Source organism: Gorilla gorilla, chromosome 3 (genome assembly GCF_029281585.2).
Source record: "Gorilla gorilla gorilla isolate KB3781 chromosome 3, NHGRI_mGorGor1-v2.1_pri, whole genome shotgun sequence".
Classification (NCBI taxonomy): domain Eukaryota; kingdom Metazoa; phylum Chordata; class Mammalia; order Primates; family Hominidae; genus Gorilla; species Gorilla gorilla.
In genome coordinates this window covers 166,659,444-166,681,153 of record NC_073227.2, presented here as the reverse complement: position 1 = coordinate 166,681,153, position 21,710 = coordinate 166,659,444, and the positions used below count along the sequence as shown (strand labels likewise).

General features: G+C 40.5%; 1 protein-coding gene across 2 annotated transcripts in view; it reads right to left on the bottom strand.

The window, feature by feature from the left end:
• The window catches only part of MMAA (metabolism of cobalamin associated A), a 34,047-nt gene extending 15,776 nt beyond the window's left edge, over positions 1–18,271 (bottom strand). Inside the window, exons 1-3 of one of the 2 annotated variants that reach the window (XM_031010559.3) lie at positions 14,837–18,271; positions 3,289–3,434; positions 1,386–1,889 (exon numbers count right to left, since the gene is read on the bottom strand). In XM_031010559.3, the coding sequence (XP_030866419.1) occupies positions 1,386–1,824 (439 nt within the window). In that variant the 5' untranslated portion in view covers positions 1,825–1,889; positions 3,289–3,434; positions 14,837–18,271. The remainder of the gene's footprint in view (positions 1–1,385; positions 1,890–3,288; positions 3,435–14,836) is intronic. The other variant, XM_019026111.4, reaches the window with a different exon arrangement.
• Positions 18,272–21,710: the final 3,439 nt, after the last annotated feature.

Genomic DNA, 21,710 nt, shown 5'->3' with positions numbered 1-21,710 from the left:
AAAGGTGTAATGTAACATGAAATTTTAAAAGTATTTACTCATTCTCCACAAAATTTTTGCACTTTAACCACCAAGACAAGTTGTTTTTAGCAGGAGGGTTGGTTCAAATCACCTAGTTCACCACCGTGGGACATTCTCATTCCACCTAAACTGGCTTGTTTAATTCCTGCTGGTCAAACATAACTAAATTGTTTTACAATGCACAATTTCAAAAACAATTTCAGAACCAAGTCAAATTGTTCAAGAAATCAAATGAACATCTAATATACAGACAACAAATAAATATGATCTCTTTCTTAAAGTACATTTTGATAGGCTGGGCATGGTAGCCCATGCCTGTAGTCCCAGCACTTTGGTAGGCCAAGGTGGGAGGACTGCTTGAGCCCAGGAGTTTGAGACCAGCCTGGGCAACATAATGAGACCCCATCTCTACAAAAAACTTCTAAAAAAAATTAGCCAAGGATGATGTTGGAGGCATGATATTGGAGCCAAGCATGATGTCGGAGCTATGATCACCACTGCATTCCAGCCTGGGTGACAGAGTGAGACTAAAAATAGCTGAGCACAGTGGTACATGCCTGTAATCCCAGCACTTTGGGAGGCCAAGACGGGTGGATCACTTGAGGTCAGGAGTTCAAGACCAGCCTGGCCAACATGGTGAAACCCTGTCTCTATTAAAAATACAAAAATTAGCTGGGCATGGTAGTGCATGCCTGTAATCCTAGCTACTCGGGAGGCTGAGGCAGGAGAACTGCATGAACCCAGGAGGCAGAGGTTGCAGTGAGCCGAGATCGCGCCACTGCACTCCAGCCTGGGCGACAGAGCAAGACTGTCTCAGAAAATAAAGTACAAAAATAAAAAATAAAAATAAATAAAATACATTTTGGTATTGAGATGGCTGGGTTTACAGTCACTCCGAGAAACTCAATAAAAAGTACCTGAAGGAAGTGAGACTTGCCTATAGAAAGACTAATGAAATACCTAAGAGGCAGAATTTTCAAACGTGATAATTATAGTTGATACGACAACAAAACAGGGAATTCACTTTACACTATTTAAGCAGAAGGACTACTAAAAGAAAAAGGAGTAAACTCACTAGCAGTTCTTCCCATGAATATTTCTATCCTGGGATCCAGAGCAAGATTCTTGCCAAAGTAAAAATCTTATATTATTTTCTTAAAATACATAGCCTTGGTTCAAATGTCATGGCAATTTTTTCAACTTAACAAAACTAATATTTGCCATGAAAACTCATTTAAAATTCATCCAAATATTGCGAAAAAAGTCCCCATTCGATTGCAAACTATTTAGACTTTTTTTTTAAAAAACAGAATACAGAGAATTTGTAAAAATATTTACTGAGAAAACACACAAAAAAGACTGACCTACTCGAAATGCTAGTGGTTTTCCTTTATTTGATTGTTCTTGTTCTCTGTGGTAAAGTAATACTTTCTGAAGAAGCACCTGGGCTAACTCCTTTTTCCTGCTGTGAGTTGATTCTACAAGAGTTATGGCCTCTGCTAAACAGGCCCTTTGCCCTTGGATTAAACCAGTATAAAGTTTATCCACAAATCTTTGCTCTTTATCAGAAAGTCCTTCTGTGTGGTCCTTTAAGGTTGTTTGTACACATAATTTTCTCTTTAAACCATCTGACAGCAGCATCCACTTTGTACAATGGAGTCCAAGAGAATTAAACGGCTGAGCACATGGGATTCCTGATCCGAGATGAGTACTTGAGTGAAAGATGAAGTGGTAACATCGGAAAGGTGCTCTTAAAAGGCCTTTTAGGAAATGCTGGTGAGGATGTGGTAGCAGCATGGGCATATTCGTTTTATTTGTAACTGAAGAAAACACTGGATGCGTTTTGGCTCAATGTGATTGTGACCTCCCTAGAAGAAAGAAAAACATGTTAGCCAGTTCGATATATAACTAAAATACTGAAGTAGTAAAATTTGAAAGCCTAGTGTTTCCCCCATATTCTAAACCACACATAATCAGAGTTTTTGGTAGTACAAATGGGTGAAAGTTTTCTTACTAAATAAACTTAAAAGAGAAGACTCCCTCCATGGCCACAGTTAATATTCAGAGTAACCCGAATAATGGAACTACTACTCTACTGCGAAGTGGAATTTACACTAACATTTTCTTCTAATAAAAACAATATATAAAATACCACTAGGGTAGAAACTTTATGATATGCTTTCTCTTACATTCGTCTTAACAATTTCCTCAGGTCAATACACCAGATTCTGAAGCTCATACAAAAGGTTAAAAAAAAAATGAATCTCTCTGATGCTGGCCTTGTATTCACTCTCTACAAAAAGAAATGTGATTACTACGGTGGGCACTTCAGGTGTAAGTTTAGATACATGTTTGTATTCAATAGACTCATCCTTGAACACAGATGTATGCAAAGAGTAGCCTAACTTAAAGCACACAAACAAGCCATAAGTGAACTGTAGGCGTTGTGTAGTAACCAGATCAGCGTATCTCAAAGCATAGTCAGAGCCACCTGGGTGCTTATTTAAAATGCACATTCCCAGCCCCACTAATCAGAATCCCTGTAGATTCACACTAAAGTTTGAACCACTACGAAATTAGATAAGGATCTTTTTTTTTCGAGACGGAGTCTCACTCTGTCGCCCATGCTGGAGTGCAGTGGCGTCATCTCGGCTCACTGCAAGCTCCGCCTCCCGGGTTCACGCCATTCTCCTGCCTCAGTCTCCCGAGTAGCTGGGACTACAGGCACCTGCAACCACGCCCGGCTAATTTTTTGTATTTTTAGTAGAGACAGGGTTTCACTGTGTTAGCCAGGACGCTCTCGATCTCCTGACCTCGTGATCCGCCCGCCTCGGCCTCCCAAAGTGCTGGGATTACAGGCATGAGCCACCATGCCCGGCCATAAGGATCTTTTTTATGATGATATACTGATATTCTCTACTTCAAATTGTATTAAAAAATGAAAGTTGACATGGTATGCCGAGTCAGGGCAGTGCAGAGGTTATAAGCCGCGGTCACTATGAATCTCTGCCACTTAAGCCAAAATAACCTTAGGCAAGTTACTTGACCACTCTGTGCCTCAGCTTCCTCTTGAGTAAAGAGAATAGGTAAGAAAGCAGAGTGGTTGTGAGAGCAAAATGACAATTCTTGTAAAAAGCTTAGAACAGTGTCTACCATGGAGTAAGAGCTCAATTAACCTTAGCGTTTATTTTAATTACACCAAGTTATGAAACACTGGTGATAATTCTTCCAGTAGCGAACTAAAATTTACAGTTATATATAACTCACCCAGTTTGGGTTTATGAGTATTTGTAAATTTTGGTTGATTTTCAAGCACCTTGTGGCATGTTGGAATAAATTATTGCTCCAAGGTATACCTCTAAATGGTACTTCAAGGCCGATGAACATGAAATTAATTTTAGCTTCTTAACATTCTATTAGGGAAAAAAGAATAGTTTAAGATTTTTTAAACTGGTAGAACTATAAGTGCTCATCAGTTTTCCAAAAACAACAACTTTTTCTCTATGGGGCGGTGGGTGGGGGGTGCATTATAAGGTCTATTTGTACAAAATTAGCCTTATTCTAAAAGGACAATTAAAAATGTATAAAAGTGTTTCTAAAAAACAATTTTAAAAGATCTAATGTCACCTTTCACACAAACACACAAAAAGACATTTAAAACAAAACTTTAAGAGGGAGTCTACTTTGGAAGCTCTCTTTCAATACCACCTTTAAGTACAATTCTCATCAACACCACTACCACTACCAATAGACTGGAATCCCACAGGCAAGAATGTATTTTTATTCAACCACTATTTTCTAAGAACATACTACTTTTCAGGTCCCATGATAGGTGATAAGAGTAATGGTGACTATAGCAATGGTACTGATGGTGATGACAATAGTATTTGATTATGTTCCAGCCATTATACCATAACCTTCTATTAATATATTAGTTCCCTATGGCTGCTGTAACAAATTACCATAATTACTGTAACAGAATTAGTTACTTAATTACATTGCAAAGACTCTTTTTCCAAATAGGGCCACATTCACAGGTTCCAGGGATTAGGATGTGGACATATCTTTTTGAAGGCCATCATTCGACCTGCTACACTTTCTTAGGTACAATGCCTCATTCATTATCTTATCTTAAATAACCTAATCCTAGCACTTCAAGAGCTCACAGAATAAAATACGTCACATCAAAGAAAGAACAAAGTGCCATGGGAACAGACAAGATTACAGGAGCTCACTCTCCTTGGGGAATTCAAGTCACAGAGGAGTTGAAGTCAAGACCGAGTCTGAAATAACAAAAGTGTTGAAGAAGGTTGAGGCAGGCTTTCCAGTCTGAGGACTTAAATGTGCAAAATCAGAGTTGGGACTTGGTCTCTTCCCTGTCATCTCAGAGAAAATTAAGAAATTCAGTAAGGCAGAAGCCTAGGGTATATGGAACTATTGATAGGAGATGAGGCTGGACTGGAGGTAAACTGAGGTCAAGAAATTAAATTTTGTCTTGTGGGCAGTGGACAAATGACAGAGACCTTTTTGGAGGTGACATAATCAACTTTGCTTTGGAAGAGATAACTCTAGAAGCAGTGACATGAAGTCAAGAGTGATGAGACTTTTAAACAGAGCCCAGTTCAGGAAGCCTAGCAAGGAACCAAAGGAGATGATGAGGACCTAGACTGAGGCAAGGTATTAAGGAATGGAAAAGAAAAGCCTGATTTAAGATCTTCTTGACCTATCCTATTTTATTAGAATCCTCAGAGTTTGACATGGAGCCTGGCACACTGCAATTGCTTAAATAAAAAGAAAAAAAGAGCTGCTGCTGATCTGAACTTATTTCATTCCCCAAATGCCTGGCACATTAGAGTCTACAAGCCACTTTCAGATATTTTATTTCATTTTATTCTCCAGTTAATTCCATGAGGGCAGTACAACAGTTATTATTTTCATTTAACAGAAGGGGGAAAGAACACTGAGAGAGCTGAGTGATCACAGTCATAGCCAGTGGCAGGGCCAAGATTCAAACCCAGGTTGTTTGACTCTCTGTGGCAGGCATTACTTAATAAATTATATTAAAATAACAAAGAAGTCCTTTGGCTAAAAGGGAAGTAGATATTAGTAACTCTGCCCAACTTCTGAAGTGAGTAAGAAGTCTTTTCAGTTGCAGTGATGCTGGTGGCATGAGGAGGAGCCAAAGAACAGAGAGAGGAAATCTGCAGGATAGAAAACATTCTTATTACCAAATCCAGTCCTATTGTCCCATAGGGAAGATGTTGTCATATGTAGTCTAAGAGCAAATTAGAACTATTTAAAATATGCTCCTTAATTAACAAGTCTTACCATGACTACCTCCTATTACCAAACAAGCTGTGTTCAAAAAAAGAGTGACAGAGGTGGTCAGGGTCGGAGCAGGATAGCAGAATACAAGGCTTCACCAATCATTTTCTACCTGGTTTTAACTTTGTATCACTCAAAGAGGCACAGAAGAGGTAGGAAAAACTGTTTTGAATCCCCAACACCACCCCTCTCCCATTCCCTGGCAGCAGTGGCATGATGCAGAGAGCATTTCTGTGAGCTGGGGAGAGGGATAGCAATTTTGAGGCACTGAACTCAGTGCCGCCCTGTTATAGCAGAAAGCAAACCTGAAAAACTCAGGTGGCACCACACACAGAAGGAACTATTAACCATTAAACCAGCCAGAGAGGGCTGGCTGTTCCCAGAGCTTGAAACTTGAGTTTCCTGAGCTCACAGAAGCCTAGCCACTGTGGGTTAAAGTGCTCTAGTGTCTCAATTAAACTTTAATGGCAGTCTAGGCCACAAGGACTGCAACTCCTAGGCAAGTCCTAGTGTTGAACTGAGCCCAGAGCCAGTGGACTAGGGGGTTTCGGGGAGGGGGAACAACCCAGTGAGACACCAGCTGAAGCAGCAAAAGGAGTGTTGGCATCACTCCTTCCCTAATTCCAGGCTGCATAGCTCATGGCTACAAAAGAGACACCTTCCTTCTGCTTGAGGAAAGGAAAGGGAAGAGCGGGGAGGACTTTACCTTGCATCTTGGATATCCTCAGTCACAGCAGGATGGGGCAACAGTTAGAGTCATGAGGTTCCCCCTTCCAGGCCCTAGCTCCTGAACGACATTTCTAGACACACCCTGGGCCAGAAGGGAACTTGCTGCGTTGAAGAAAAGGAGCCAGTCCTGGCAGGATTCATCACCTGCTGACTGAAGAGCCCTTGGGCCCAGCAGCAATACCAAGGTACTACATAGAGGGCCTTGGGTGAGACTCTGAAACTTGCTGGCTTCAGATAAGACTCAGCACATTCCCAGCTGCACTAGGTACAGGGCGAGACTCCTTCTGCTTGAGAAAAGCAAAGGGAAAAGTAAAGAGGAATTTGTCTGGCATGTTAGGTACCAGCCTGGCCACAGTGGGGTAGAGAAACAAATGGGCTCTTCGGGTCCCCAATTCCAGGACTTGGCTCTTGGATGGCATTTCTGGACCTGCCCTGGGCCAGAGGGGAGCCCACTGCCCTGAAGGGTAAGTCCCTGATCAGCCAGCATCACCACAAACTGACCAAAGAGCCCCTGGATCTTAAGGGAGCATCAGCAGTAGTCTGGTAGCACTCTTCATGGGCCTGTGGCAGTGGCAGTCATGGGGTGAGGCTCCTCTGCCTTTGGAAAAGGGAGGAAAGAATGGGAAGGATGCTGCCTTGTGGTTTGAACACCAGCTTAGCCACAGTAGAACACAGCATCACGTAGATTTCCAGAGTTTTTGACTCTAGGCTTTTACTCCTGGATGGCATCTCTGGACTTATCTGGAGCCTAGGGGAACTTACCACCCTCAAAGGAAGGACATAAGCCTGTCTGGCCTTGCCACTCACTGACTGTACAGCCCTAGGAATCTGAGTGAACATAAGTGATAGTCAGGTAGTTACAGTGGGCCTTTGGTGAAACCCAGTGCTGTGTTGGACTCAGGTCTGACCCAGTACAGTTACAGTGGTGGTGACCACAGGGTTGCTTGTATAACCCTATCCCCAGCTCCAGGTGGCTCAAAACAGACAGAGACTCTGTTTGGGAGAAAGTATGGGAAGACAACAAGAGTCTCTGCCTGATAATCCAGAGAATTCTTCAGGATCTTATCCAAGATCACCAAGGTAGTACCATAGTGTTACTGGGCTTGGGGTGCCCCAAAATGCAGATATGGCTTTGATCAGAACACCCAAGCCCTTTCAAATATTTGGAAAGCATTCCCAAGAAGGACAGGTACAAACAAGCCCAGACTATAAAGACTCCAATAAATAACTAACTCCTTAATGTCCAGATACAGACAAACATCTGTAAGTATCAAGACCACCCAGGAAAACATGACCTCACCAAATAAACTAAATAAGGCCCCAGGCACCAATCCTGGAGAAATAGAGATATGTGATCTTTCAGACAGAGAATTCAAAATAGCTGTTTTGAGAAACTCAAAGAAATTCAAGACACGACTGAATGTGGTAGCTCACATATGTAATCCCAGCACTTTGGGAGGCCGAGCTGGGCAGATCACTTGAGGTCAGGAGTTTGAGACCAGCCTGGCCAACATGGTGAAACCCCATCTCTACTAAAAATACAAAAATTAGCCAGGTATGGTGGTGGGTACTGTAATCCCGCTACTTGGGAGGCTGATACAAGAGAATCACTTGAACCTGGGAGGCAGAGGTTGCAGTGAGCCGAGATCGCACCACTGCACTCCAGCCTGGGTGACAGAACAAACTCCATCTCAAAAAAAAAAAAAAAAAAAAAAAAAAAGAAAAAGAAATTCAAGATACCACAAGAAAGGATTCAGAATTCTATCAAATAAATTTAACAAGGAGACTAAATGCAACTGGCATACTGAAGAATGCATCGGAGTCTCCTAAGACAGAATTGATCAAGCAGAAGAAAGAATTAGTGAGCTTGGGCCAGGCATGATGGCTCATACCTGTAATCTCAGCATTTTGGGAGGCCAAGGCATACAGATCCCTTGAACCCAGTTCGAGACCAGCTGGGCAACATGGCAAAACCCCATCTCTACAAAAAACAAAAAAATTAGCTGGGTGTGATGGCTGTAGTCCCAGTTACTCAGGAGGCTGAGGTGACAGGATTGCTTGAGCTTGGGAAGTAGGGGCTGCAGGAAGTCCTGATCACACCACTACACTCCAGCCTGGGTGACAGAGCAAGACCCCTGTCTCAAAAAAAAAAAAAAGAATTAGTGAGCTGAAGACAGGCTATTGAAAATACACACTGAGGGAAGACAAAAGAGAAAAGAATAAAAAACAATGAAGCATGCCTCCAAGATTTAGAAAATAGCCTCAAAAGGGCAAATCTAAGAGCTATTGGCCTTAAAGAGGAAAAGAGGAAGTAGAAAAAGAGATGGGTAAAAAGTTTATTCAAAGGGATAACACAGAACTTCCCAAACATAGGGAAAGATATCAATAGTCAAGTACAAGAAGGTTACAGATCACCAAGCAGATTTAATCCAAAGACTACCTCAAGGCACTTAATAATCAAACTCCCAAAGGTCAAGGATAAAGAATGAATCCTAAAAGCAGCACAAGAAAAAGAAACAAACAACATACAATGGAGCTCCAATATGACTGGAAGCAGGCTTTTCAGTGGAAACTTTATAGGCTAGGAGAGAATGGCATAACCTACTTAAAGTGCTGAAGGGAAAAAAACAAATGTACACTAGAATAGTATATCCCATGCAAATATCCTCCAAACATGAAGGAGAAATACTTTCCCAGACAAACAAAAGCAGAGAAATTTCTCAACACCAAACCTTTCCTACAAGAAATGCTAAAGAGAACACTTCAGCGAGAAAGAAAAGGACATTAGTAAGCAATAAGAAATCATCTGAAGGTACAAACTCACTGGTAATAGAAAGTAAACAAAAGAATATTGTACCTGTGGTATATAAACTACTGTTAAGTATAAAGACTAAACAATGAACCAATCAAAAACAACTACAATAACTTTTCAAGACAGTAATATATGAACAGAAACAACAAAAAATTAAAAAGCCAGGGATTAAGGTAAGGCAGAGTCTTCATTAGTTTTCTATTCACTTGTTTATGTAAACAGTGTTGTTATCAGCTTAAAATAATGGGTGATAAGATAGTAAGATAAGATAGCAAGTCTTACAGTAATCTCAAACCAAAAAACATACAACAGATACACAAAAAATAAAAAGCAAGAAACTAAATCATGTCAGCAGAGAAAATCGCCTTCACTAAAATGAAGACAGGAAAGAAAGAAGGGAAGACCAGAAAACAAATAACAAAATGGCAAGAATAAGTGTTTACTTATTAATAATAACATTCAATGTAAATGGACTAAACTCTCCAGTCAAAAAACATAGAGTGGTGGAATGGATAAAAAAAATAAAAGACCCAATGATCTGTTGCCTATAGGAAGCCCACTTCACTTATAAAGACAAACACAGACTGAAAATAAAGGCATGGAAAAAGTTACTCCATGCCAATGGAAACCAAAAAAGAACAGAAGTAGTTAAAATTGTATCAGACAAATAGATTTCAAGACAAAAACTGTAAGAAGAGACAAGGAAGGTCACTAGATAGTGATAAAGCGGTCAATTCAGCAAGAGGATATAACAATTTTAAATCTACATGTACCCAACCTTGGAGCACCCAGATATACAAAGCAAATATTATTAGAGATAGAGAGATAGACCCCAATACAATAATAGCTGGAGACTTCAACACCCCACTTTCAGCATTGGACATATCTTCCAGACAAAAAATTAATAACAAAACATTGGACTTAATCTGCACTACAGAACAAATGGACATAATATGTATTTACAGAACATTTCATCCAATGGCTGCGGAAAACACATTCTTCTCTTTGGTACATGGATCATTCTCAAGAATAGACTACATGTTAGCTCACAAAACAAGTCCTGAAACATTCAAAAAATTGAAATAAGATCAAACATCTTCTCTAACCACATTGGAATAAAACTAGAAATCAATAACAAGAGAAATTGTGGAAACTATACAAATATATGGAAATTAAACAATATGTTCCTGAATGAACACTGGGTCAATGAAGAAATTAAGGACATTAAAAAATGTCTTGAAACAAATAATAATGGAAACACATCATACCAAAACCTATGGGATACAGCAAAAGCAGTACTAAGAGGGAAATTTATAGCTATACGTGCCTACATTAAAAAAGAAGAAAAACTTCAAATAAACAATGCATCTGGTTTTTTTGAGATGGAGTTTTGCTCTTGTTGCCCAGGCTGGAGTGCAATGGTGCAATCTCAGCTCACCACAACCTCCGCCTCCCGGGTTCAAGCGATTATCCTGCCTCAGCCTCCCAAGTAGCTGGGATTACAGGCATGTGCCGCCACACCCAGCTAATTTTGTTTTTTTAGTAGAGATGGGGTTTCTTCATGTTGGTCAGTCTGGTGTCAAACTCCCGACCTCAGGTGATCCACCCACCTCAGCCTCCCAAAGTGCTGGGATTACAGGTGTTAGCCACCGCACCCGGCCTAAACAATGCATCTTAAAGAACTAGAAAATCAAGAGCAAGCTAAACTAAGGAAAAAAGAGAGATGATCCAAATAAATAAAAGCAGAGATGAAAAAGGAGACATTACAACTGACACTGCAGAAATCCAAAGCCTCCTTAGTGCTTATGATGAGCAAGTATATGCCAATAAATTGAAAACATCTAGAAGAAATGGATAAATTCCTAGACATATATAACCTACCAACATTGAACAATGAAGAAATCCAAAACCTGAACATACCAATAACAAGTAATGAAATTGAAGCTGTAATAAAAAGTCTAATAGAGAAAAGCCTGGGACCTGATGGCTTCACTGCTGAATTCTATCAAACATTTAAAGAACTAATACCAATCTTACTGAAACTATTCTGAAAAACAGAGGAAAAGGGAATATTTCCAAATTCATTATATGAGGCCAGTATTACTCTGATACCCAAACCAAAGACATTCCAAAAAAAAAAGTACCTAGAGGCTTGATATGGTGTGGCTCTGTGTCCCCACCCAAATCTCACGTTGTAGCTCCCATAATTCCCACATATTATGGGAGGCACCCAGTGGGAAATGACTGAATTATGGGGGTGGGTCTTTCCTGTGCCGTTCTCCTGATAGTGAATGAGTCTCACAAGATCTGATGGTTTTAAAAACAGGAGTCTCCCTGCACAAGTTCTCTTTCTGCCTGCTGCCATCCACGTAAGATGGGACTTGCTCCTTCTTGCCTTCCACCATGACTGTGAAGCCTCCCCAGCCAATGTTACCCAGGGGAAACTTCATGGTCCCACAGTGTCATTGCCATACAGCTTCACTAGAGTTCTCTGAACCACAGCTGAAAGAGCTTTGTATTATTTTTTAATTCCCTCCCCAGACATCATATAGAACTTTTATAATAAAGGTGGTGGGCAAAAAACAATGTAAGGAGCCTTTCCAGTTAACTTAAGTTGCAGCTAACTCTGTAGTTTCTTTTTTGAGGCCAAACACACTGTATTTTACATTGTCAAAATATAATTTACATTAATCACTATGTTAATGAATATGTAAAACATTATTTTGCATTGATGAATTTTGTATCTGCCTCCATTAAAAGCATAACAGCCATAAAATAATAATAATCAAATCAAAATGTTTCAACTAATTTTCATGATTCCTGAGAATATGGCTTCATTCTACAATTTGTAAGCTAAGCACTACCAAAATACAAGAGAAATTCCCCAGCTTTACAAGATTCAGTAAGATATCTCAAAAGTAGGCCATATCTAGTGTATTAGTCTGATTTCAGGCTGCTGATAAAGACATACCCGAGACTGGGTAATTTATACAGGAAAAAGGGTTTAATGGACTTACAGTTTTATGTGGCTCAGGAAGCCTCACAATCATGGCGGAAGGCAAGGAGGAGCAAGTCATGTCTTACATGGATGGCAGCAAGCAAAGAGAGCCCTTGTGTAGGGAAACTCCCGTTTTTAAAACCATCAGATCCCATAAGACTCATTCACTATCATGAGAACAGCACAGGAAAGACCTGTCCCCATAATTCAATCACCTCTCACCAGGCTCCTCCCATGACACATGGGGATTGTGGGAGTTACAATTCAAGATGTGATTTGGGTAGGGACACAGCCAAACCATATCAGTTATCTTTGTATTTATAGCACAATTATTTGCTCACAGAATTAATGAATGTATGCCATAATTCTGCATGGGTCAATAACTCCATTACACTGATTACTCAGTTAACTGATGTTTTTAAAATGTATATTTTTTTCTAGATTTTACAATAATATATTTTAAGAACTTTCCTTTTAAACTGATTTCAATAAATGGATATTTTCCTTCATTAAAAATTTGCTCAGCAGCAGCCAGTCTGACTTGGGATATTTATCTTGAAATTGATCCAATGAATATTCTCAATTTCAATAACTACTCTGGCAAGAAAAAGCATACAGAATTTCCTAAATCAATACAGTAGATCAGTGTCTGCAGCACAGCATAATTCGTACAGGCAATGCAGTGTTGTACCAAGTGTTTCCATTTCTCAATGCTAATCGCTTTTGATTTGAAGATAAGCTGTCAAATGCCATTAATCTGTTTACCATATTCCACCCCCCCCCCACCACAGAAAGCTTTATTTTCTCTTTTTCAAATAATTTCAGGAAATTTTTGGAGAGCAGGATGACTTCTTAAATAAGCAACTTTTAAATAGGTTTTAAATAGGTCATCATGAGTTAAGAGTAATAAAGAATGAATACCAAATTCATGAAGGGATTCTCTAAAGTTCTCTGTCCACTTTACTTTTTATCACTTTTCCAGTAAGATTCAGATTTCCCAATTTCTACTTTTAGGCTTAAAGGTGCTTGAGAAGTCTCTATTTTTCTAAATTCCATCACCATTAAATGTTTTGATTCCCACTGCTACCACCCTATTTCAAATCTAGACTTGAACTAGGAAGCTCTGAGACCAACTATGGAACCTGGGTAATTTCTCATATTCTCAAAGTTCCTTCACTTACAAAATGAAAACATTAAGATCATGGTGAGTATGAATGAGTATGCATGAGAGAGCCTGGCACAGGGCCTGGCATCAAGCAGGTGCTAATCACCTCTAAGAAACTTTCCTCTTTTCTCTCTCCCTCCTCAGTCCTCCTTTCAGACTTCACAGCGACTCATTCTGAAAGGTGAATGTGATCTCCTTACCCTCCTACTCAAATTCCTCCAAAAGTTCACCGTACCCTAGGACAGTGGTTCTCAAAGTGTAGTCCCCAGGCCAGCAGCACCTCTTGCACTTGCCTTTCCAAAATTCCTCTAAGGAGAGTTTACTATCTTCCAAACCTGCCACTCTCCCAACCCCAAGATTTAACTCATCTTTTACATCCTTCCCCCTCTATGATATCTCTCCTATACTACCCAGCTTAAAATCTCTCCTGACCATCCCAGTCTCTAGGACTTTTTCTGACCTCTAATTCCAATTATTTCTGAATACAAAGAGTCTTCATCTTACAATCGGGTCTGTGCCTGGATAAACCCACTGTAAAGTCAAAAAATCTTTAACTGAACTATTGTGTAAGTGTAGGACTGTACTAAGGTGAAAATCTGCAGAGGTCACAAACGAGTTGCACCTGGCCCACCCACAGAAGGTGTGTGTTAACTAAATTGGTTGCAAGTAACATTAAAAATCAAGAAAAATTACGTAAAAATACAGATCTTTGGCTTGTGTTGGAGAAAATCGGATCTGCGTTTGAGAGACCCCCATTCCCACATGGCAACAATCAGCTAAATGGTAAATGTTTCGAGCATTCACCAGCTCTTTCCATTCTAAATAAAGGTTTTCTTTTGACATCTTCAAATATCTCAAGCGGTGATTTACATTTCTTATGGTTATGTAACTTTTCATGCTTGTTTTGTCTCTCCTAATAGAATACAGCCCTTAAAAAACCTGTCCTTGTCTTTGACTTTTTAAAAACCTCTTGTTACCCTGAACACAAACCGGTATTTAGTGCAAAATTATTGTAAGAGAATATTCTGAACATTGTAGACAACCGCAAAATGCTGAATAATCCACACAGTTTGTCTGGAAACTTTTGGCTTTCTACCAAGTTGGAAAAGTTTTATTAGTTTATGTTTTCCAAACATATGGATTAGGGTACAACTCTTAAGACAGATAATAAAAATTTTTTATATTATTTTGGTTTAGGTCGTCTTTCATTTTCTAATGAGAAATACATATGAAGACAGCATGCCCTCTGCTGAAAGAGATTTAGCCCCTGCCCGGCACAGCATGTGACGGAACCTAGATACTGTTTGTAACTTTTAGTTTGAATCCAACTTTTATATCCTGGATTTTATTTCCCGGAAAAGAGTTTCAATTTCATTCTTTGGTAGGAGTCATAGTGGCTTTCTCTGAAGCGACCTCAGGTTAAACATTTACCGGGTTTGGCAGCGACAAGGGATGAGCCACCTTAACAAAGCTGCCATGCTGTGGCTCAGAGATAACCTGAGAAACCTAACCAAGATGAGAATTTTAAAACACTGTTTACGTACAGGGCCTTTCTTTGTTAAACCTTCCATTTGAACCCATTTGCCGACTCCTGCCTGTCCACACATATCCGCACCACTAACATCAATATTAGGAGAATATTCGATAATACTCTCCTTTTCCTTCCCCCACCCCAAATCCTCCAGGGGGCGCCCCGGAGGACCGCGCTGGCCCCCCGGCGGGACGGCGGCCGTAGGCGGGAGCCCAGTCCCGACTCCTGGACGCCGCGCGCACTCCCCATACTCACCCGCCCGAAGCCACGGAAGTGCCTCCTGACCCCGCCCCTTCCGCCGGATCCTCCCACGCAGGCGCAGCGCCGACTGCAGGCGTGTGGGGCCTGGGGATCGCCTGGGGCCGGGTGGCGGCGCGGGGCATGGCCAGGGTCCCCGTGGACGTGGCCGCGCAGTTCCGGCGTGTGGCGGAGAGCGAGTGAGCGTGAAGGTCTCCCGGCCTGCGGCAGGCTGCGGAAACTCTGCGCCGGGAAGTTCTCTGGCGGGGGAGGGGAGGGCGGTTTACGGCCTTTGGGGTAGGTTTTGCCCTTTTTAAGGTCCACATGGAATCTTTCGCTTCCGAAGTTCGAGGGTAACTTTCGTTCTCTCCTGGCCTTCGCGACACCCTCGAGTCGGAAGGAGGCCGAGTCGTGCCCTCACCCCCAGCAGCCTGCGGCGGCCGGACCCCCGGAGGCCGTTCTTCCGTTTCTTGGAAACTTAAAATGTGGAGTGAGGGAGAGACGCGTTACGTTTGACAGACCGGTGAAATTAAAGACACTCAAGCTTCTCGGAGTGATTTGAAGAAATGCTCAGCGTTCGGCCGAAATATAGTTTTAAGTTTTTAAACCACGGCATGGTTTTTAAAGGCAGAAGGACCCACAATTTTTTTCCCTTAAAGGGCACCCATTCATTTTGATTAATATTTCTTAACATGCACCCAAAGCCAGGACTCGGGCTCACTGCTGCAGGGATGTCCTCGGGAAGTCCCGAGGGGGGAAAGGCGCGCAAGCCTGAAATGGAGATGAAAATAAACAGGCGTAATATTTGCTACCTCACTGCGTGGGCGGAGTGGTAACTAATTTTTAAAAAACGTCTTAGATGACGTATAAGTAGTAAAGCCGTTGTATGCTAATCTAGAATTTTTGAGAAAAACTTAATCACCCAAATGTTTGTTATAATGTGATAAGGATAGCATCCATCGGCAGTAGCCAGGATCAAATGACGAGTAGATATGGTTATAAATGGGGGCCATGCAGTATAATTAGTATATGAAACCAAGATGTCAGTTCTCACACAGAATTTGTGTAATGATATGCATTTGGGAGGCTTCAGGCCTTTTCAGCTATTTGATACAGGTTGATTCTTACTGAATACAGAATAATAAAAAATGAATTACTGGTCTCACCATTTTCATTATTACTATTTGGACCAAAAGACTACCACTTTTACTCCAAAGAGTGATTGTAGACTCAATAGCCGATGACAGAAAATTAAGCACAAGTCGAAATGAAGCCGAGGATCTAGTGGAAAGAACGTAGAATCAGACCTTTCAAATCTCAGCCTATTGAACACAAACAATGACAGTTCTTGAGACGGTTTACTTCCTTTCTTTAAACTTGGCGTTGCTCATCTGAACAATTGGTAAGGGTTACGTTTCATGAAAGCTCAGTTTGTGCTACCTTAGAAGTGAAGAAGTTTGTTAATTTTAAAATTGAGTTAATCCTTACCTGCTTTTCATTCTACAAACTCTGAAACACTTTCATGCATGTCACTTTTTTATTCAGAAGTTTTCTAAACGGTACAGCTTAGGGAACACATTTCCATGGAACATTAGTCTTTTGCAAAATGTTTATAGATGCTTCATGGGAAAAAAATTGCTAGCATCACCAATACTGGCGAAAATATGAACCTGTCATTATGAGGCTATGGGAAATACACCTTTGTAGAGCTCTTGCCAAAAATGTTTAACCTGAATCTGATTGTGAGGAAACACTCAGATAAATTCTGAATGTGATTTGTTTGGACTTTTCAATAAGGTTAATAAGACAATAAAAAAAGGCAGAAGGACTGATCTACATTAAAGACAGCTGTCAACTAGATAGCCTTAAGGATTTAAAAAATTTGAACCTGGGCCAGGCGCATTGGTTCACGCCTGTAATCCCAGCACTTTGGGAGGCCGAGGCGGGTGGATCACCAGGTCAAGAGATCGAAACCATCCTGGCCAACATGGTGAAACCCTATGTCTACTGAAAATACAAAAATGAGCTGGGTGTGGTGGCACGTGCCTGTAGTCCTAGCTACTCCGGAGACTGAGGCAGGAGAACCGCCTGAACCCGGGAGGCAGAGGTTGCAGTGAGCTGAGATTGCGCCACTGCACTCCAGCCTGGCGACAGAGACTGCAGTCTCAAAACAACAACAACAACAAAAAAAAAAACAGTTGGTAGTTTCAGGTGAATAGTATATGAATGTTCTTTTAACTATAGATTTGAAAATTTTCAAAATAAATAGTTGAGGACAAATTGTAGCTAGCAATGCTGGAAACCCATTCTGCCTCCCAGCAGGTGGCAGCAAATTAATACTCCATAACGTACAAGAAAATCATTGCAATTTCCTTGTCTTGGTAAATGTTTTGGATGTTGCAGACTGGCTTTTTTTAGGGATAGGAGCCAAAAGAATATTGTCGCCAGATTATGGATGTTTATGTTAATTTATCAACTAGTTGGGAAAGTACTTACTGTTCTTCATTGCTCATCTCACACAGAACCAAAAGTCTGTTTGTAAGCTCTTTTGTTGGAATAACAGTCAAGCTCATGTTACCTTCATAAACACTCTCCATAACCATTAATTGGCTAATAACCATCAATACAACATTTCAAAGTTTATGAAATACAACTAAAGTATTCTCAGAGGGAAACTTGTAGTTGTTTGATGCTTTTATTAGACAAGAAGAAAAAAAATCAGTGATCTAAGTCAAGATCAGCAAACTGTGGTCTACAGGCCAAGTCCAGTGCATAGTCTTCTTTTGTACAGCCTGCAAACTCTAGAAAAACTCATTTTAAAAATAGACAAATTACCAGTATCTGGAATGAAAGAACACTAAGATTCTACAGACATTAAAACATGGGTCTCAACCAGAGGGTTTTTTTGCCCCCAGGGAATATTTGGCAATGTCCAGAGACATTTTTGGTTGTCACAGTTGGAGAGTCTGCTATCAGAAGGCAGAGGTCAGGGAAACAGCTGAATACTCTGCAATGCACAGGACAGTCCCCCACAGCTATTTGCTGGCCTCCAATGTTGATAGTGCTGAGATTGAAAAATTCTAATTAAAACCATAAAAGAATAATATTATAAACAAATTTATACCAATAAAATCTGATAACTTAGAATAAAAAGTTTTGGAGGCCGGGCATGGTGGCTCATGCCTGTAATCCCAGCACTTTGGGGGGCCGAGGTGGGTGGATCACTTGAGGTCAGGAGTTTGAGACCAGCCATGCCAACTTGGGGAAACCCCGTCTCTCCAACAATACAAAAATTAGCTGGGCATGGTGGCACACACCTGTAATCCCAGCTACTTGGTAGGCAGAGGCAGGAGAATCACTTGAACCTAGGAGGCAGAAGTTGTAGTGAGTTGAGATTGCACCACTGCACTCCAGCCTGGATGACAGCGAGACTCTGTCTCAAGAAAAAAAGTTTTTTGGAAAAAAAAAAAACACTTATCAAAACACTGAAGAATAGAAAATCTGAGTATTTGTACATCTGTTACAGAATTTGAATTCGTAATTTAAAAATACAAAGAAAACCATCCACGTTAGTGAATTCTATCCAGCATTTAAAGAACACACAATGTCAATTTTATGTAAACTCAGAATAGAGGAGGAAGGAATAACAGCAGAACCTTCGGAAAAATCTAACAGACATTAGAGGAAAAAAACCACAAACTAATATTACTCACTAATACAGATGCAAAATTCCTATAGAAAATACTGGCAAATTGAACCCAGAAAAAATAAAATAAAATCGCCAATTGCAGTTTATCCAGAATGCAAGATTTGCCCAACATTAATAAACAATAATTTACAACATTAATAAAGGAGAAAATCTTAATAATGGCGGAAAAAGCATTTTATATATTTTATTGCTAACTCATGATGACAACAATCAAAACTAGAAATAAAAGAGAACTTTATAAAGGACATCTATGAAAGATCAATAGCTATTATGCTTAATGGTGAAATATCCAATCCTAAGATTGGGAACAAGGTAAAGCTGTCGGCTCTCATCACTTCTATTCAGCTTTGTATCAGAAATTCTAGACAGTACAATAAATAATTAAAATAATAAAAGATAAATATTACAAAAGTGCAAAACTGTCTATTCACAGTGGTCTATGTAGAAAATCTGTTTTTCAAAGCTACTAAATAAATTGTTTTTGTAGACTGTACATGTGGAAAATCTTCAACATCTACTGGATGTTGAAGTCATGGGGTAAAAGCTCAGTATATATTAAAAAAATACTTTATATACTAGTAAGCAGCAATTGGAAAATGACATGTTAAAATATGCCATTTATAATAGTACAGATGATCCCTGACTTATGAGGGTTTGACTTACAATTTTTTTTACTTTATAATGATGTGAAAGTGATAGACATTCAGAATGCTCCTCAGGTTACAATGGGGTTACATTCAGATAAACCCATCATAAGTTGAAAATATTAAGTTGAAAACCCCCCTACAATTTACAGTATTTTCCATTTAGGATGGGTTTATTCAGACATAACCTCATCATAAGTTGAGGAGCATCTGTATTATAAATACCTAGGAATACGTTTAATGAAAGACATGCAAGAGCTGTACCCTGAAGTGACAAAACATTGCTTAAATGAAAGAGCTAAATAAATGGAGAGATGTGCCATATTTATGCATACTGAACATGTGCCAAGAAAGACCATATTCTGGGTTATAAGTCTCAATTTATAAGGATGAAAATCATACAAAGTATTGTTCTCCAACCACAATGGAATTAGCAGTCAATAATAGGTCTTTGGAAATCTCCAAATCTCAATAATCAAAGGCACAGATTTTCCAGACTGCTGGCCTCAAAAGTTCAGATTGACACTGAAGACATTCTTCTCTGCACAGCCAAGCCAACTGATTCACATGGGAAATAATTATGGACATATTGCCACATTCTAACCAACTGCACTAACCTGGCACTGCCCTGAGATTGGGGTATGCTGTAAGCAACTGCAGACGGCTGTTATATATTTTATTGTACTAAAACAGAGTTACAGCATATTTAAAATTCATGAAATTGTTCCCATTTCTTGCTTTCCTTCCCTCACAGTCTGAAAATACTGATGAAAAATCTGGGAACAAGATTATGGGTGTAGTTGACAAAACAGAAAATCTGTTCCTGGACAGCTTTTGATGAATTTAATAAGTACAGAGATAATGAACATAGACTACATTTGCCTAATGGCATAACAAAAATTCATTGAACAATGCTAACTATCTGGGGGAAACTACAGTTTGGAAACTGAATGTAAGATTGTGGTTCTGGCAAGATTACTCATTCTATTTAATGATTATACATGGTGTTGAAGGGGTTGGGGGAAATAGTCCATTTTGTGCTGCTGTAACAGAATACCTGAGACGGGGAATTTATAAAGATTAAAATAAACATTTACTTCTTAGAGTTCTGGGGGCTGAGAAGTGCAAGGTTGAGGGTCTTACTTCTGGTGAGGGAGTTAATGCTGTGTCATTCCATGGCAGAAAACGGAAGGGCAAGAGAGGGGAAGAGGGGTGGGTGGGGAGGGGACTGGCTTCATCCTTTTATGCGGAACTCACTCCTGTGACAACCAATTCATTCCTGTGAAGTGGCATTAATCAGTTTATGCGGGCAGAGGCCTCATTACCTAATCACCTCTCAACACGGTTGCATTGGGGATCAAGCCTCTAACGTGAATTTCAGAGGACACATTCAAACCATAGCATTCCACCCCTAGTCTTCAAACTTTATGACTTCTCACCATGCAAAATACATTCATTCTATCCCAATTGTCCCAAAAGTCTTGTTCTACATCAGTTCAAAAGTCCAAAGACCGAAGTCTCATGTAAATCATGTATGGGTGAGATTCAAGGCACAATTCACCCTGAGGCAAATTCCTTTCCAGTTGTGAACCTGTGAAATTTAACAAGTTATCTACTTCCAAATATATATATATGTTGTGACAGCATAGGATAGACATTCCCATTCCAAAAGGGAAAAATAGGCAAGAAGAAAGTAACAGGACCCAAGCAAGTCTAAAATCCAATAAGAAAAATGAGTTTTAAAGCTGGAGAATAATCTCTTTTGACTCCATATCCCACATCCTGGGCACACCAGGATGGGGCAGGGTCCCTAAGGCCTCGGGCAGCTCCATTCCTACTGCTTTGGTGGACTGTCTACCCAGCAGTGCTCAGACAGAAATTTCATGCCTCCAGCTTTTCCCAGGTTGGAGTTGCATGCTGGTAGCCCTACAGTTTTGTGGTCTTGGGAGCTGCCCCACTCTCAAGACCACTAGGCATTGACCTACTGGGTTGTCCACATTCTTTGAAATCTAGGTGGAAGTAACCATGGCCCCACAGCTCTTGGATTCTACACATCTGCAGAATCAGCACCACGTGATGCCACCAAGGCTTACCGCTTGTGTCCTCTGGAATGGCAACCTGAGCCACAGCCAGACCTGCTTGAACCACTGCTGGGGTGACAGGATTACAGCACTGGCATACAGGGAGCAGAGTCTGGAAGTGGCCCTGGGCAGCAAGCCCATGGAGGGCACTGTGGGTTGTCCCCCCAAACCATTCTGTTCTAGAGCTCTGGGCCTGTGATGGAAGGGGAGCCTCAAAGATGTCTGAAATTCCTTTCAGGTCATTCTCCACGGTCTTGATGAATATCACCTGGTTTCCTTCTAGCCATACTAATCTCTTTAGCAAATAGTGGCTTGGCCATATCCTCGGTTTGCTCTCCTAAAGATACTATTTTACCTGTGACCTGAGAAACCAAAAGAGATGCCCCTTTATCAACTAAGACAGACCCCAAGTTTAAAGAAACAGATACTTTTCTTTGAGGGTTCAGTGCTCAGCTGAC